The sequence below is a fragment of the Mugil cephalus genome, chromosome 14, assembly GCF_022458985.1.
Source record: "Mugil cephalus isolate CIBA_MC_2020 chromosome 14, CIBA_Mcephalus_1.1, whole genome shotgun sequence".
In the NCBI taxonomy this organism is placed as follows: Eukaryota; Metazoa; Chordata; class Actinopteri; order Mugiliformes; family Mugilidae; genus Mugil; species Mugil cephalus.
In genome coordinates, this window is record NC_061783.1 from 14,170,221 (window position 1) to 14,188,412 (window position 18,192).

The following is an 18,192-nucleotide window of genomic DNA, read 5'->3' on the forward strand; positions in this document are numbered from 1 at the left end:
TCATGCAGACATTACCGGCATGAACAGGATGCATGACACAAACAGGCGCTAGCTTCACCTGAGGCTGGACACATACTGCACCCTTGTCATTCCTTAGCATGTCTGAGTTAAACTACACTTTGGGGTAAAAACTTTAAGACTCAGACCGGATCACAGACAGAAAGACAGACAGCTGCCCGGATGTGAGCTAAAATTCAGCCTCTAGGGAAGTTTGCCGGTTTCCCAACTTTCAGGCGTGTTGCAGGTAGGAGGATGATGGATGTTTCAAAGTCTGACGATCAATTCCAGAGTCTGCTGACAGGCTGACACAAACTAACTAAGACTCTACCGCGACAGGATCTCATAGTCTGACATACAGGATATAATGATGGAAAAAGAAATAAATCAAATGGACAGCATATCCAAAGCTTTCAAGTCTTACTCTAGTCAAATAAATGAGTTTAAAATTATACTGTATATATATCCTTACGCATCCGGAGAACCATAGAAACAAGTTCGCTATGGAGTTCACGAAAAGTACAATCGGAGGTTGACACCCCACATTGTCCTGTGCATCTCTTTTACAATAGGTGACAAATTGCATTCATTCTATGCATTTACACGTAGAGTTGGAGGTTGATTATTAACATAACAAAGGAAATTGACCATGGGAGGGATAAAGAAAGATAAAAAACATCAACGCTAATTCTAGTCCGTCAAAGTTTTTAGCTTAAAGCGGTGATGTGCTGTTGATACTCTCCATGGTAGAGATTGTAGCTGCTTCATCAATGGTAAATTTATCTCTCTAATAGTCAAATAATTGAGTGCATAGCTTAACGAATGCTAGTAAGTCAAATTACCTACTTTCCCTGAGTCTTTTGTTCTCTCTCTCGGAAAGTGTCAAATAACTCTGGGCAACAAAACGTCTAATTAGCAGATTAAAGTACACAAATTATTTCTTCTTTTATTTTTTTTGAGCTAAAGAATTATTTCGTCCAAAGAACACTGAAGGAGAAAAAAAAGGAAACAAATGAAATGCAAAGAAAGCAGAAAAATATACAAAGACACATGATCACTGATGAGCCAAAACAAAATGACCACTCACAAAATAAGAGAATTACACTGATTGGATTAACACAGGAACCTCATCAACATCGAAGGAAGAGAAAGGTAGTCTATCAAAGAAAATATAAATGGAGATTATGGAAGGAGCATGTGACAACAATCACTTCATCAGTTAATGTGATGATGCTAATCCAAAATCTCAACAATTGTGCAGAAAAACATTGAAACAATGAAAGTAGGTTGCCTGGTTCAATTTTTCACACGTACATCAGTGACGAGGGACATGTGCACTGTTGACCTGGGCATGTGAAGACGAAGATAAGAGCATGTAAGGATCATTCTGCCGGGAAAATCAACCCACAGCACCTTTCGTCCTGAATAGTTTGAGGAACCTGGTGAAAGAGCCCAAGGTGTTGCCCGGGTCACCCAATTCCCCAGATCTCGGTTCAGTCATGTTTCTGTGTGATGTGCGAGAAATACAATAGTGTTCCACAGCAGCCGGCAGTCGTTATCTTCAGTAATGAGACATATTTCTGAGTGAATATGTGGGTCAGACCACAGAATGCTGCACAAATAAATCAGACCTGATCCCCTGTCCTTGAAATCCCCACAAGCTTTTCCTACTAGGATTCCACTCTTCCGGCAACCCACTTTAAGTCAAGTGCGGTTTTGCATGTTGCACTAGACACCCGAATCACTTTTAAATGAAAGCATTTATGCAACTGCCCCCGAGTGCAGGAGGAGGCCTCGAAACTAATTTTCACTTTTACAGGCAGAGGAAAGAGATACATATAATATAAAAAAAAATGCTTATTTTGACACATATTTGACATGAAGGAAAGAGATAAATGGATACAGGGGAAAATACGCCGATCGGGCATAACATTATGACCACTGACAGGGGAGGTAAATAACAATCTTGTGACAATTCAATGATTTGCTGGGGAACTTTTGGACCTGGCATTCGCGTGGACATGTAAGACTCATCTAGACCAGACCAGGAGCCCCATCCAACGGCAATAACACTTGCACTAGGATGCAGCCTGACACAGACACACACTCAAAAAACATGAAAAACAGCACAATGTGTTGACTTGGCCTCCAAATTCCCTAGATCCCAAACTGATCAAGTATCTGTGGGATCCACTGGAACAAGCCGGATCCACAGAGGCTCCTCCCTTCAACCCAAAGGACCTAAAAGCCCCCCCCAACAACATCCAGTTGCCAGACACCACAGGACACCTTCAGAAGGACCGTGTCCATTATCAGATAAGTCAGGACTGCTTTGAAGGCACAAGAGAGACCTACACAACATTAGGAAGGTGGTCATAATATTATGCCTGATCCGTGTAACTATATCTTGGAAACTGTATTTCTTACAGAGTTTTGGTACCAAAAACCAAACGACTGATGAAGTGAGGCATCTTTGCAGGTCTTTAGTGGTTTCCTTGACAAGAGTTAATCTACAATATAGCGGGAAGGTGGTCATAATGTTTTGCTTCATCTGTGTACATGAGAGAAAGAAAGAAAGACACATAAGAAATATTACCGAAGCATCAACACAACGAAGCACTACGTAACCATGCGAGGATTCATCCTCTGACGTTTTGTCTAGAAATGGCGGAGACAAAGAAGAGCGGTGGGAACACAGAAGTCGCATACACATCGTGTGAATGAGTCATAGCTGGTGTGTCAAAATGTTTGTGTTATGTGACATACTAAAGGGAACGATTCCTGTATCGTCCCACATAAGCGCAGTGTACTGATGGGTTCAGTGTTCAAACTGAATGACTCACAATAGTAGAGCTCCAATGTGGTTGTCTTCATATAATGAGACAAGCATGTTTCTTCCTGCCTACACAGTATACTACTAAACTCCAGGGGAACGGTGGGTGGCTACGAGACTCCATCAAGGCATTGTTGTCTGAACAAATGACACATACCTATACAAAGTGGGTTTTCACAAAAGTGCATATTTTCTGACTGACAAGCATGCATTTAAAACTCTGGTGAGCTGTTTGGCAGGTTGCAAGGGCCTCAAGAGTCCAAACACTGATAATCACATCAGTTAAAAGCATTTCACGAACAAAGACAGTATTTCCACAAAGGCATTGTATTGTTCAAAAAGTCCATTTGTGGCTCAGTTGCATCATCCGTTTGAGGATACTAACTCAAAGGAAACACTACTGTACAGATCAGCCGAGAGGAAAGAAGTAGACACAACAACAGGGGGTACATAGGAGAGGAAGAGAAAGAAAAGGCGATGTATGAGGGGGGAAAAAAACACTCAAACATAGCAGAGATCTGGTGCTTTGCTTTGGTAAGTTCAAGTATCACATAAGTTCACATTTTCTAGATAACAGCTCAGGAAGCACAAAGATGGAAAAATGACTTTCTCTCTTTTTTCTAATAGTCACATCTTCCGTTTTCTCTCCTTGTTCCCCCTACATTTGCCACACCCTGTTTTTCCCGTCTTCCCCCATCCAGTCGTCCAAATCTGGCTCACCTGTCACCGTCCTTCCCCTGTCCCTCCCTTCATCTGCCATTGCTTCCCTCTCTTTAATCTGTATGTATTGCCAGCCTGTATCTCCAGTCCTCCTCCAGGGGCAGAGAGCCAGCTCTGTGGCTGATCATAGTGATCCCTGCCTGAGGAAAAGTCTGCCTGACACCTGGGTGACTGCCCCAGAGGAACTGTGTGTGTGTATGTGTGTGTGTGTGTGTGTGTGCTGGCACTTGTGGTTGTGTGTGTGTCAAGGGGCTAATGGACATCTTGATGGGATTACCAGTTTAGCCACTGGGATTACTGGAACATACACATACACACGCACATGAGCAGATGTGCAGACACAAATACACACAAGGTAGTCAATATTACCAGACAGAAGAGTCATTCAAGGTTTTCTGTTTGACTTGTAATACTGGTCTGGTTCTTATCAGCCTGCTACCCGGCTAAAACAAGCAAGGTTAAGGTTAAGATTCAGCCATGACCAAAGGGTAAGCGGCCTTCACCATGACTCTACCAAACTCAGCTGGTTCAGCACTTAGAATCAAATCCCATTTAGAAATTCCTGAGGAAACCTACACCGATCAGCCACAACATTATGACCACTTAAGGGACATCTACACAATATCTGAATGGTGGTCGTAACACTTGATCATTGTATAATTTCATTGCATGATTTCATGTACACTACTAAGTCCTCAAGCTGCCAAGCGTGGCCAGCTACACTGTCACAGAGCTTGATGACATTGTGTCATCTATTTGAGTTAATTGGAGAAACAAACACCTGTGATTGGTCGACATGTCACCGTGTCACTACAGAGTTATAAAAAAGAAGAAGCCAGCTCAAGTTTGATATTGGCAGTACCACATGAAGCCCTTTAGAAGTGATGTGAGTCAGCTTGCTGCTTCATCTTGTCCCCTTCCATTGCAAGAATCTCTAGCCTTTTGCTTTTCCACCACCTGTGTGAACACAGACTCACATACGCCGACAACGTCCTGCCCAAATAAATGTTTCTTAATATCTGATGAGATAGGAGGGGGCGCTGCAGCTTTAATCAAAAAGGCACATCTCGGTTGTTGCCAAGAACGCTCTAAACAGACCCATAACTTCTTACTACACACACTCACAATTACCTTGCTCAATGCGACGCTCACATTTCCCAGTGACAAGCAAAGGTGCCAAGTGGCAGAAGTGTCTGTACCTGGTTCATTTTATGTAAAGCCACCGATGAATATTTATGACCAGAGAACTGCGAGTGCTCATCTTTGTCCTTCCAAGTAAGCGGTTAAACTGCCAACAAACAGCTAATGGATGTCAAACTATAGGAAATATGGAGTTGGCAGACTCAGAACGTATTTGTAGAAGAACACTGTTTCCAGGTATGACAGATTTTTGGGAACGTTTTGACAAACTTTATATCTGAGCAGGCTGATTCACAGTGCAAGAGATACAAAGCACTCATTCACACACTAAAGCACGGACAGTATTGTGCTATGAATATTTTATATAAGATTCATCTATGGGGGTTATAACTGTTTGGTCGTTTGTTAATGTTTTACACTGATTACAGCTTTCAGGTGAAATAATTAGCCGTGAACCAACCCGCGAGTCAACCATACGGCCGTTTTTGGAGCTTCGCTTTCATCGAGCGCCGATAGGTGGTTAGTATTCAAATGTGCTATCTGTATAGGATTGGTTATTACACAAAGCCTGACGAAATTGCTGCTATTTTCCCTCATAATGCTGAGGAGACCACTCAGAAGAGGAGGGAGAAAAAAAAAATAAATCAATTAACGCCAGCCCCAGGTGTATTTAATACACACACAGAGATGCACGGTAATCTCTACAGACTACGACGGCCACAATATGACACAAAGACAGGAGCTCCAAAAGACTCAGGAGAGCAGTATCACCATGGGATTTGACTCCTGCATATTGTATTGCACTGTTAATGTTACTGTAATGATTATAATTATTATCTGTGCCAGACTGTGCTGAAAGAACCGAGCTGGTTATCAGTGGCGAATTAATGACATTTATAGGAAGAATAGAGAGAGAAACAGATGGGTAGGGAAGCGGGGGGTTGAATTAATATTGTGAAAAGAAAGACACACAGAGAGGCACACAGAGAGGTTGAGAAACAGACATTAAGACACTGAGATGAAAGAGTGAATTATATTCTTTCAGCGGAAGGCAGATTTAAGACGGAGGCAGACTGTGAGAACGAGAAGCGATACCACTGAACATATATATCAAAACAGCTGAGAGAAAGAAGTGAGTGAAAGACGACTGGTGAGCTGAACGCATCAGGAAATCGCATTTCAATGAACACACAGCCCTTGTTTTGCTGTTAAAATATGTCAATGCATTGAAAAGTTCAATGTCATGTGCCCTCTCTCCGGTGTTGTATTCAAGAAGGCAGAAAATAGCTTTGCAGCTTCCGATGAAAGCGTCCCCGACTGCAGCGCAAACACACGCTGACCGTGTTTCCCCGCACACAGTGCGAGGCTTAGCAATTATGCACAAATCTAAGCTCAAGTTTTTTTTTTTTTTTTTCTTGCAGGGGTCGTTTACACCAAATTGGACACCTGACGGACACCCACTGTGCCAAAATGTTGTTTACAGCGATAAAAGTCGGTGCGGCGAGGAAGTCGTCTAGACAGGATTTATTCGTTTTTATGGGAGTTATCTGCAATCTGAGACAACTGTACATGTTCTCTTAACTAGGCTGATGTACAGGAATAACAAGGGATATATTTGATATTTAACCCTCACCGGAGGTCATGACATGGATTTAGAACAGATGTTCATGTTTAATTTGACTCAAACTGATTTTGTGAGCTTGCAAAAACAAAGTAATTTCGATTTTAAAGTAAAAAACCGTGAGGGGAACAAGCCATACTAGGAAAACGACTTCCTTTTCTCTTCCTTCGTGTCTTTTTAACCTGAGCGAAGCTATTTGGATCTTCCAACCGGCACACACACACACAAACACCTCTTACCCCCCACAGGGACGAACTGATGCAGGAAGAGATGAAATACCACTACCTCAGGGGTAAACACACCTCGGTTCACACACACACACACACACACAAACCCCTCCCCATTCACGCACTCCAGCACACATGTGCACCTCCCGCTTTTTGCCCCCGACAATGAAAATTGTACTCAGGAATACTGTCCCAACATCAAAGACCATATTTGTTTATCTTCACACCAATCACACTGTGCCGTTTCCCATGGCCTTTGCGCATGTTTTCCCTCTGTGCATGTGTGTAGTATGTGCATGTCTTCCTGTATGCCTCTGCGTATTCATGCAGCCGGGGAGAGCTAAGCATGGGGCCTCTCTGTTTCTGCGCGTGTCTTTTATTGTGCGTAGGGGAGAGGGTGTGACTTAGCCAGGTGTAAAATTGGTGCTGTAGAGGAGTGCAGATACAAACTGGGTCAGCGCAGGAACAGGAAGCAAACTAGCCTGAATATGGCAACACACACGGGTGGAACAGAACTGACTTTTGTGTGTTGTTTGGTGTGTTTTCACAGGGATATTTAGTGCGGCTGCTAGGGATTTTAGCTAACGTCACTCATGTAATTTGTGTGTGTGTGTGTTAAGATCGGCTCTTGGTGTATTCGAACGGCGCACAGTTAAGAGCGGTGAGATCAGATCACACTGGAAACAATTGGAACCAGTGCTCCCAAATCTAGAAACGACACAAACCTAATTGCTTCCAGGTCACCTGCAGCTGTAGACGACATTTGCAGAGGAACAAATCTTTTAATGTGTAGCTACAAAAAAAACGTACAATAAACTGTAACACACCAGGCAAACAGTAGCTCTCAGCTAGCAAGATAATAATGGGCTTTAAATGCAGTGACTGCAAATCTACAGTACAGTCATTTGCTTTTTTTTTTTTCTTTACCAAAACAACAACAAAACCATGTGGATACTTCCCTCTTCTCTCCTCACTCATTATATTTTTCTAAAAAGTGCCTTTAGTGGTCTATAAACCAGATATTTTGCTGGGCATTATAACATTACAATCACGCTATATGCATAGTTTCCACATTTTATACAAGAGTGCAACACTATATGCCCTGTAAGCAATGCCACTACTGCTGCTGATGCTCTGCTGGTCGCCTGACCCCTTTTCCTTTCCTACTGGGGTTTCCTCTTGTTGCTCATCAATTCTCCGCCTCTGCCTCTGGACACCTCTCCACAGTGTGATTTAGAGTCATAGCTAGAGATGTTAAGGTTAAAAAACAAAGGAGTCTCAATTTGTTTTTTTTGTTTGTTTTTTTTTCGATCATTGATATTTGACACAAAATCTACCCATAAATCCTCCGGCTTGCGGCAGCCGCGCACATAGCTTGTAATTATCTCGCAGGGAAAAATAAACAGCTATCTGGTGTCAGTATGCTCGGGCTGCCCCTTTGATGGCTCTATACATTATGGTGCCTGATTTGTTTGGGGAGCCTGAGAGCGTGACGTGCAGCATAAAAGCGTGTCATGCCAAATGTGGGGGAGTGAGTCCTGAGAGACACAATTTAAAAGGCTGTTTAACAAACTGATTTACCATTTAACAATGATATGGTGCGTTGCGGACTGACGACGAAAGAATGCAGTAATCCAGATAGTGGCATGATACAAACCATTTGGTGCATTCGCGCGAGCCTTCGGATTGCAGTGTCTCTGCTATTACACAGCCAATCAACAAAACGCCAAGGAGATGGGACATGGCACAGCTGGTCAGTAATTCTTCCTTAATGGTAGTGTCTGATGATGGGTATTACGCTCAAGTATTATTGAGCCGTTCTTTGGTCAGCCTAAGACAACAGAGAGAGTGTTGACTGCAGGCGCCCTGACCAGTCCCTTTGTTCCCTCGGCTGCCCTACAGTCTTGTTTTCCTGCTCTGCAACCTCAGTCACTTACTCACTGACCACCTACTGAAAGACAGACGCCCTTGTTTGAGCTTCTCCACCGGCCCCAGCACAACAAGATTACTCACACATCACAGAGCATACACTGTGACATAGATACATATTTTGATATTTTCATTTGCTTTACAATTGCAAAAGAAAAAAAGAACTATTTGTACTGCATCTGCCAAATGCAGATTTGCATATTCACATGCTGTATATTCAGATAGATAGCTTGTATTAGAGCTATTTATTTTTGATGATGTTACTTTCTGGTGTTAATTAGCTCTATTCAGACTCTTGTCACGAGATGCCGATGAAGATACAAAATGACGTATTTCAAGCCGGTGCTAAAGCCATTACATGACATACAATGCCTGGATGAAAATTGTATCTCTTAAATTGATGACATTACATGTTTGCATAGCTGATAAGAATATACAATACACACTGCCTATCCAAAAAAAGGTTGTCACCTGGATTTAACTAACCAAATAGGCACAAGCCTCCTGTTGGATAGTTAATGCATGGGTGATTATCTTTCAACTGGCAAGAAGTGATTTAACCCCAACTGATCCAATGAGTAGCTTCTCATTTCTTAAACAATCATGTCGAAAGACACATCCCACGTTCGTGGAAAAGATGTTAGTCAGTTTGAAAAGGGTCAAAGCATTAGCATCCATCAAGAAAAGAAAACATCTAAGGAGATTGTAGAAACTACTAAAATTGGGATAAGAACGGTCCAACGCATTATTAAAAACTGGAAGGATGGTGAAGAACCATCATCTTCAAGGAAGGAATGTGGTCAGAGATAAATCTTGATTGATCGTGATCATTGATCATGATTTCTTAAATGTTTGATGAAATCAAATCGGGAAAAAAAAACAACAGTAGAACTCAGGGCTGTGTTTAATAGTGGAGGTCTGAACAGCTGTGTAGCCTTAAGAAAACCACTAATCAATTTGCTAGGGAGCATTAAGATAGGACTCTGGAGAAATAGAAGAAGGTCATGTGGTCCAGATTTACTCTGTTCCAGAGTGATGCGGCATCAGGGGAAGAAGAGAGGCAGATAATGCGAAGTTCCCATCAGGCCTAGTGGCTATTGTACCAGCCTGTGGGGGCGGTGCTATGATCTGGAGTTGCTGCAGTTGGTCAGGTCTAGGTTCAGCAACATTATTCCCAAAGGATGAGGTCACCTGACTACCTGAATATACTAAATGACCAGGTTATTAGTCAATGGATTTTTTCTTGCCTGATGGCACGGCCATATTCCAAGATGACAATGTCATGACTCATTGGGCTTAAACTGTGAAAGATTGGCCACCACAAGATTCTTAACCCAATTAGGAATCTTTGGGATATGCTGTAGCATTTGGCTTGTGGTTGGACTCTTTCATCGTCAATACAACATACAAAAATTAATGCAACATGAGCTTATCGAAAAATTCCGCAGCAACGGAATATTTTTGGTGACAACTTTGTTTTTGTTTTTTTTTGGCAAGGTAATGTATTTAACATTAAAGTTAAATTATTTTGCACAGGTGTTGACAAATGTTTGTTGACTTTAGTTTAAAAATTTAACAAAGTTTTTCTAACTCTAGTTAGTTCTGGTTTTTCAGAATATGTATGTGCTGCCAGATCTCTGCTGAACCACAGATAATACTCAAACTTTTTGGACTCCATGAATGGTTAAAAATTAAAAAAATAGCAACAACAACGGTAGCATGAGGGTTAGGAGTACCATCGAGAGATTTGATTAAATATTAATGGAGAGCATAAAGATCGCAAAATTAAATGACAAACTTTTCTACCACGATTAAACAAGTATAATCGAGACATTATATATCCACATTTCTAATGATTTAAGTCTGACATTCCCCCGATCAAAACCTGTCAAACTGTTGACATGCATCCATTATGCAAACCTTGCGTACTTTAATAAAGGGTTTAAAAACAGCTTTGCTCGAACACAACAAATATAGCTACAGGACAGACCGCACTGTCGACTGACAGATTGCATTCATCAAATATTCATACTGTGACCTGAGACAACTTCAGCAGCCGTTTTGGGAGCCTTACTTTTTTAACAAAAGTTTTTTGACGTTGCGGGACATTTTGGCAACTTTGACTGCTTAACCAAACGGAATTTAGTTGCAGCTACTGTATATAATGAGCACGGGAATAAAGTGCAGACTTTTATTTGGGGATATTTACATCCAAATTGAAGGAGGAGGAATTTAGGAATTGCCTCCACTTTCTGTCAGAAAAATAGGTACCGTAATGGTGACAGTACAAATGAATTAGGGTCTTCATATCACAAGAGTAATGTAATGGTAATCCAAAATCAATTTCCGTCACACTCCAGTAACAACTCAATTTTTGTTTCTCCATTAGTTTAATTACAAGCCTAGAGCTTTTGCTTCTGCTTCTCTCTTTACCAACCACCACATCCAATCGTCCCTTCGGTTGCCTTTGATCTGGGAAGTGTAGAACAGTAAATAAGAGATTTCTGTCTAATAAAACTTTTATTGTGAATGATTTTATTTCCCAAAGCTGCATTGATTTTGGTTTTAACAAAACTGTGGCTTGCTGCAGAAACCGTCTGACTGAAGTATGTTGCTGGGGTTGTACATTTTTTACATAGGATCAGGTTTTCAAGACTTCGTGGTAAGGTCGGAGACCCAGAAACGTCTAAATGTAATGTTTCGGCAGGGGGTGCGTTCAAAGCGTTCAAATTCTTCTGATTTATTCATTACAGACATTCCCCTATTTCTGGAGGATTGATTTATTGTCCTCCAAAAGCCTCTTATGACTTATTTTCACATTTGTTTTGACCCACTTCTTGATGCAATTACCAAAACTCATTGCCTTTTGGTTTTATTTTGCTTGTTGACAGCAATGACAAAATGAGCTTTTCCGGCATGCAATCACAGAGTCCCATGCACTATTGTGAACAAATCCTCAATCTGGTCCTTTCCTATTTAAGTCAAAAAAAGTCTGGCTAGAAGAAAACATGTAGTGTCTTCCGTCGTTTAGCACTTGCATTTCAGCCATCTTGACATGCATGTCCAAAAACTCCCAGATACTCTCTTGGAGCTTGCACATTATTCATTTTCAGGCAGCTGGTAAATTCTCCGAAGTCTGCTTGTTGTCTCATTCACTCCAACAGTTTATGTGCTGCTAACTTCCCAGGCTTTTACATCCGCTATGACTAAACATCAGTGAGCGACAGGAAGCCAACCATTTCAAACGGCAGCTTGTGACACGGGAATACATTGGCACAATGGCAGGACAAAAGAATGAAACAAAGGAGAGAAAGCGGGAAAATATTGAACTTTATGCAAATTTACAAACCAACCAGCCAGACAAACAGCACTTGTCTGTCAGCCTCATGAAAAAAATGTGAATAGACAACACTGAGTCATCTTTTGTCCTCAAAAACAGTGATATAAAACTGCATGTATTCGCAAACACTCTGAAATCAATGGAAGGAACTACCACTTTGCTCCAATGCATTTATTAAAGGTTATTTAAGTATTTATTATGGCTGATAAATAAATTACCGCCACATCCTTAAGTGTAGCTTTACTCTGCTCTTACCACATTATCAAACATTTTCAAAAATGTAGATGTTCAAATCAAGATGAGGAGTCAACAAAACGATTTGACCGATGAGGAACACGAACAGCAAACAGAATTTAATTGGAAAATGTCACACTCTCTGTTTGAATGCCTCAAGATAAATCCCAGACACTTCAGGTGACTCTGATAAAATTCAAAATGATTACATGTAACACGCTGTCTTTGCCTCTTAGCTCCCTGCCACCTAATTCACCTTTATCTCTCCTTTGTCTACCCTTCTTCACCGTTAATGAGCATCGTTAACCCTTTAAGACCCGAACATCCGCCTGCACTTAAAAAAAAAAAAAGCTTGTGGTATTTGAATTACCGTAACTCAAAATTCAAAGAGTGGCTGAACACTGGGAAGTCGTGCCTTCTGGAAAAAACGCTGCCATTACGGTAAAGATAATGCACCGCTGCTGTCGGCTGCAAGACCGGGGAGACCCAGGTAGAGAGAGTTGTTTGGAGGAATTTGTTGGTAAAAAAAAAAAAAAGTTAGTTAGTTATACCCTTGAGATGTCATGAAGGTCTTCCAGACAAATTCACACTTTGAATTTTGTCAACAGCACAAACCACAGTAAATTACAGGGATTAAAACACCATGAACTTTAACGGATCACCAGGGATACGTTCAGGCTTAAAAGGGTTAAAGTGCACACCAGTATCTCAGTTCTTGCTGCTCAGTAAGTCACTAAACCAAAGAGGTTCCATCATCACAAAAGGACAAAATGTTATGAATAACCTGGCTACTCTATGGTTCATGAGAAATATCTTGAAATCAAAAGAGGCGAAAGTCTGAACTGAGTGGAGTGATGTGAAGGTCTCATCTGTGCTTCAATGAAGGTTTGAGACTTAAATAAAAAAGATTTGTTTATATATATATTTATTCATTGTGATTAATTAATGTGTAAAGGTCCAATAAAGGTGGGGTGACTCTAAACTCTAGTGAAGGTGATTGTCATGGTTAAACAGCTAAGATGAAAAGGCCAATCTCCAAAATGTGTATTAATGTTGGCATCCAGTATGAATGGAGTGGATGTAATGTACCAAATCTGAACAAACAACATCAAAGTGTATTTGTACCCACAGCACACTGTCAACAGTTTATCAGTTAATTTATTTATTAGGCTTTTTAAAGAGGAACTATGTTTCATTAAATCTTTTAATTGCCATAATTAAAACGCTGTATTTGTTTAATTAAGAAAATGCTCCCTGGGAGAGCAGGAGTGAAAATTGTTAGTGCACCTTTATTAACTCGCATTTCTCCCAGGTATTTCCAGCTTTGTGGTTGAAAGGCAACACGGGGTCACTTGTGTTTAGTGAGACTTTACCCAACGATATAGCTAAATTAAAATAGTATTATATAAGGACGAGACCAAAAAATGAGTTTTACTACACTAGCGGTCCAAGGTCCTGTCTGCTTCCTGGCTTTAAGAAACTCCACAGGCACAGCGAGTACGAGCAAGAGCAACTCCATTCATCATATCTCGCTGTTGCACCAGCATCATGGAGAGGGTGGACAGGTGACACGAGACCCACCCAAAGTTCAGAACACACTGTTTGTCAGAGTTAATACTTTCAACTTTCAGGCAGCGGCAATAAATAATCGAGGGAATTGTTTTTTTTGTTTTTTTTTTCTAAATTGGATAGTGGTTCTAAATCATGTAACAATCAAGGGACGGGGCTTTCACAGCTCATCCCTGAAAGATAAAATAATTTAAATCTTGATTGTGGTTTCAGTAAGACTACTACTAATAATAACTCCGTTTTTTCAAGCAGCGTAATCATTAGACACTGCCATTATTTGCAGGAGAAAGGTGGTAACGTCCTTAAAAATTACCCCTTTGATTTCAGGTTACATTCAAGGTGAGTGCTCGAAATTAGTTTAATTTGAACATTCCTTATGAGAGAACTTCAGTAATTAAAATTTATAAAACCAGAAAAACAGTCTGGAGTGTATCTCTTGTTTGTGTACTGTGAGCGCACGCACAATCATGTAAGGGTTTGTGTGAGCAATCCATGTTAATCACTTTCCCCATAATTACCATTTTCTTGTTAATGGATCTGACCTTTTAATCACCATTTTACCCTTATGTCCGTGTGTGTGTGTGTGTGTGTGTGTGTGTGAGTGAGAGAGAGACGGGGAAAAAGAGAGACGGAACGCCAAAGAAGAAGAGGGGAAGAGACGGCGGAGGTAATTTGGCTTAACTAGTGAGGCGATTGTAGCTATGCAGACCATAAATCTTCCTCGCAGACACGTGCACGCACACATCTGTGCATGTGGATACACACTCAGCACAGCACATCATTTCCTGCTATCTCTGATAAGCAGGAAATCCTAATCAACCATTAAGAGTAGAGAGGGCATCTTTCGCTTTCTCCTTCCTGAGGTCTGTTTGTTCTTCCCCTCTCTCCTTGTGAAAATCAGATTCATATAAGAAGCGTCAAAATGTTCTAGTCTAGTCTATTCTAGTCTAATCTAGTCCTTCTTTAATTAACTCTTTGCAGCAATGTGAGCATTAAAAGCCACTGGACTGTCTAAGAAAGGTTGATTATTGCAGCTGGCTGATTAGAAATTATGCCTGTTGAACCAAGCAAACATGGTTCATTTCCCATGACGAAAGAATTGCTTTCCAGCAACCAACCAACCAACTATCCACACGACTCTGAGCAGCTCTCCACGACTGAGATCCTTTTTTCCTTAATTGGACAAAACTTCATTTTCCCAGCCTAAATAAATGAACAACTTGTCTCGTAAAAATGTGCTTAATATTATGCTATTTAATACATTATGTATGGGTGTAGGTTGATCAGATTTCATTGACAATGTTGCATGGGAACACATTATGCTTTAATGAGAACAGCAAGGACAACCCTATAAAATCTGAAACAATTTGTTTAACTGATGATTAGCGGCTGATTGTTATTCAGCAATCGTCAACCACATAGGCCAGCAATGACGCAAGACGAGATGGTGACTGCTTGAACAGAGGAGCAAAACGCAGCCACACATTGCTCATGGACAGGCTCCATGAATGATATGTATGCTAACAGCCAATCATCATAATCACAGATGACCTTATATCCATTGGAACCAGTGGTCCCTGCTAGCGGACAACAACGTGTGGTGTAAGAGGACAACAACCCCAAGAGCAGATGTCCACCTCTACATGTTGTGCAAATGGATCCCTGGATTCCTGGTATACTGGATTTTGAATTTAGCTTTTTTTGTATTTTTTTTTTCTTCCTAGTAGCCTCACAAAGAGCAAATAGATAAGACCATTATTTTTTTCTTCTGTTTCGTATAATTTGTTTCAAAACTGTATTATTGGCACATTTGACGTTTTGCCCAAAATATGTTTAAGTAGCTGTTTGAGAGTAGCTGCAGAAATGCTGTGTTGTCAGCTGAGTTGCCAACTTGCCAATCAGCTTCTTGACTTCTGAAGATGAACTGATGTGAAGAAAGCACTTCAATAACTTCAGTTACCTTTTTATCTTTGTTTTAGATCAGGGGTCTTCAACGTTTTTCAGGCCGAGGACCCCCAAACTGATGGAGAGATGAAGTAGGGACCCCCTACCTATTATATGTGTTCTAAATTAAACTTGGCCTAGTGCTATTTATTTTGCATTCAGTATTAAGTGTATATCTTTATGTTATTGTGTATTTAAAGACATCTTAATTTGTGGGGGAAAAATATATATATAAAATGCCCCCCCCCCCCCCCAGGGGTCGCGGACTCCATGTTGAAGACCTATGTTTTAGATCCAATGACCTGGATGACTGAAAACCAACCAAAAAACATTTATATAATATTATAGCCATGCCACATAAAAAGTAGCAGATACATTTCATGAAGTCAATCTAGCTGTTAAAGTAACTGCCATTGACTTGCATTTCTACATGTGTTAGCCTGCCCAGCAAGTTTACTTTTTTTTTATAGCATCTTATGTCAGACATATCTTCAAGGACAGAGCTGGCATCTTTCCACGTGTTGCTCATTGTGTCGGAAGGAGCCGTACCAGACACATAGTTCTCTTCACCCAAGTGACCAAGGTTGGAGCTGTATGTGCGGAGCTTGCTATCGTCTTGTAGGAAAAGAGCAACAAGGAGTGTGTGAGTGGAGCTTACCTTGGTTTCAGGGTTGGATTATTCTTGATTCCAATAATTAGTTCCAGGTGAATGTTCACATTCACGGAATCCAAAATGAAAGCGAGTGCCTGGTTCGCAGTTAGGTGCTAATTACTGTCGCTTGCACAGAGAATGACGTGCCAGCGAGATAGAGGAGGCTTATTCAAAGATCAAACTATGGTTAATCTGTATAATGTCAGTCTGTATTGTGAGTGGACACAGCAGTGTCAAGATAACAAATACTAAATGGGCTGCAGCGTTTACTCTCTACAGGGAAGGAGAACATTGTCCTTTAAATGTCTGCTTCTTCTAGATCTTTTTGATCTGAGCTGCACTGCTGTTCAGATCAAGAGTCTGCAAGCAGAGGAGGACTTTCATTGAGGACCACCTTGAAGAACAACACTTGTTAAAACTTCAATACCAACCTAATCTCACCCAGTGTTTAGCATGTAAAAATCAAACATTTCAATAAATGTTTCACAGCTAATTGAATAGCATAATAATAACTTAATTGTAATGTTAAAAGAACATGTCAAATGTGAATAGAGATGCTATGAGGCTCTATTGATTGCCTGATACAATCATTAGGCAAGGGGAGTTTAATAGCTTATCTGAAATGAGTTTCTTTCAGGGTATTGTGTTTCTTCTTGCAGGAGGGGCTCAATAAAATAATTCAACACGTAAAGGGAAGCTGCAGCAACAGTGATTGAGCCTTGGCAATTTGTGTGCCGCAGCAGGATAGCACCCTGTTGCTGTACAAGGACATTTGTTCCGCTGCAATAGCATCGCGCCAGAGAATCCAGCTAGATAATATTTTGTCTATATGTTTGCTGAAACAAGAAGAACACTACAGGCTTCTCTGATACATTCAGAATATTTGAGGTCGTTTTGTTGGATTTATTTGTTACAATTGAGTCTAGTTCCTTTTGTAGTTGATCGTCTTTCGACTTCATAGTTCACTGATGCTTAACATTTTATCATATTATGAGCGTATGGCTCAGCATGAGACATTTGCAGAAACAGAGTATTATTATATAGCTTAGACTTTTGGATGAAGGTTATCAGATGAAAACTAAAAAACTTTGCCGTGAACCACATTCACATTTCCATGTTTGAATAATTCTGTGCTGACGTTTTGAACACTTAAAAAGTTGAAAGAAAACTAATGATTAAAAAGCAAAATCACTTGCCTGGTCCTGAAGTTAGCAGGGTGTGGGTGTCCATCGTACAAGGACAGGAAGTCGTACTCTTCTTCTATGGCAAATGACAAGAACATGAGCTGGATTCTGCTTCCCTCCTCCCCAACGATGACCCAGGTGCAGTTTGCCCCGTTGGGGTAGCCATAGGGAAACCCAGGTGATTCTATACTGCCGTTTCGGCCTTTCAGTGTGCCCCCACAAGTGTAGATGAAACCTGGGAGAGAGAAAGAGACAACACGTACTTTAATTTCAAAAACAGAGATCATGTGCGCACTGTACAACTGTATTAATAACCATTAACTTCAATCCAGTGTAGATCTGCATGCCCGACAGTTAAATAGCTCCACAATGCATTAAGAAAGAAAAAAAAACATGTCTCCTGCCTCCAAGCTACTCCATAAAGATTTTTATTTTATTTTACAACACGACAGTTAAGCCTTCCTCATTATTACAAATAATAAAGTTCAATATCTATACAAACAGCTCTGTGGCGTGTAATTTCAACATTCACACTGCAACAGCAAATACTAAGTCACAATTCAATTTAGACCTGTATTATTATAATTATTATGAACTCTTACAACAGAAACTTCTTAGTTCTATAAGAGACTTCCAGACAGTAGACAGACACTGATCAGCCACAACTTTAAAACCCCTGATAGGAGAAGTGAATAACTTTGACCGTTTTGTGACAATTCATGGTTCTGCTGGGAAACTTTTAGACCTGGCATTCATGTGGATGTTCCTTAGGAAGGAAACATAGGACAAGGTGTTGACCTGT

At 40.7% G+C, this 18,192-nt stretch overlaps 1 protein-coding gene across 6 annotated transcripts in view; it reads right to left on the reverse strand.

Moving 5' to 3' along the window:
* csmd3b (CUB and Sushi multiple domains 3b) overlaps window positions 1-18,192 on the reverse strand; it is a 316,533-nt gene that overhangs the window by 227,227 nt on the left and 71,114 nt on the right. For all 6 annotated transcript variants that reach the window (XM_047604800.1, XM_047604799.1, XM_047604798.1 and 3 more), the window contains exon 3: window positions 17,403-17,625. In XM_047604800.1, the coding sequence (XP_047460756.1) occupies window positions 17,403-17,625 (223 nt within the window). The remainder of the gene's footprint in view (window positions 1-17,402; window positions 17,626-18,192) is intronic.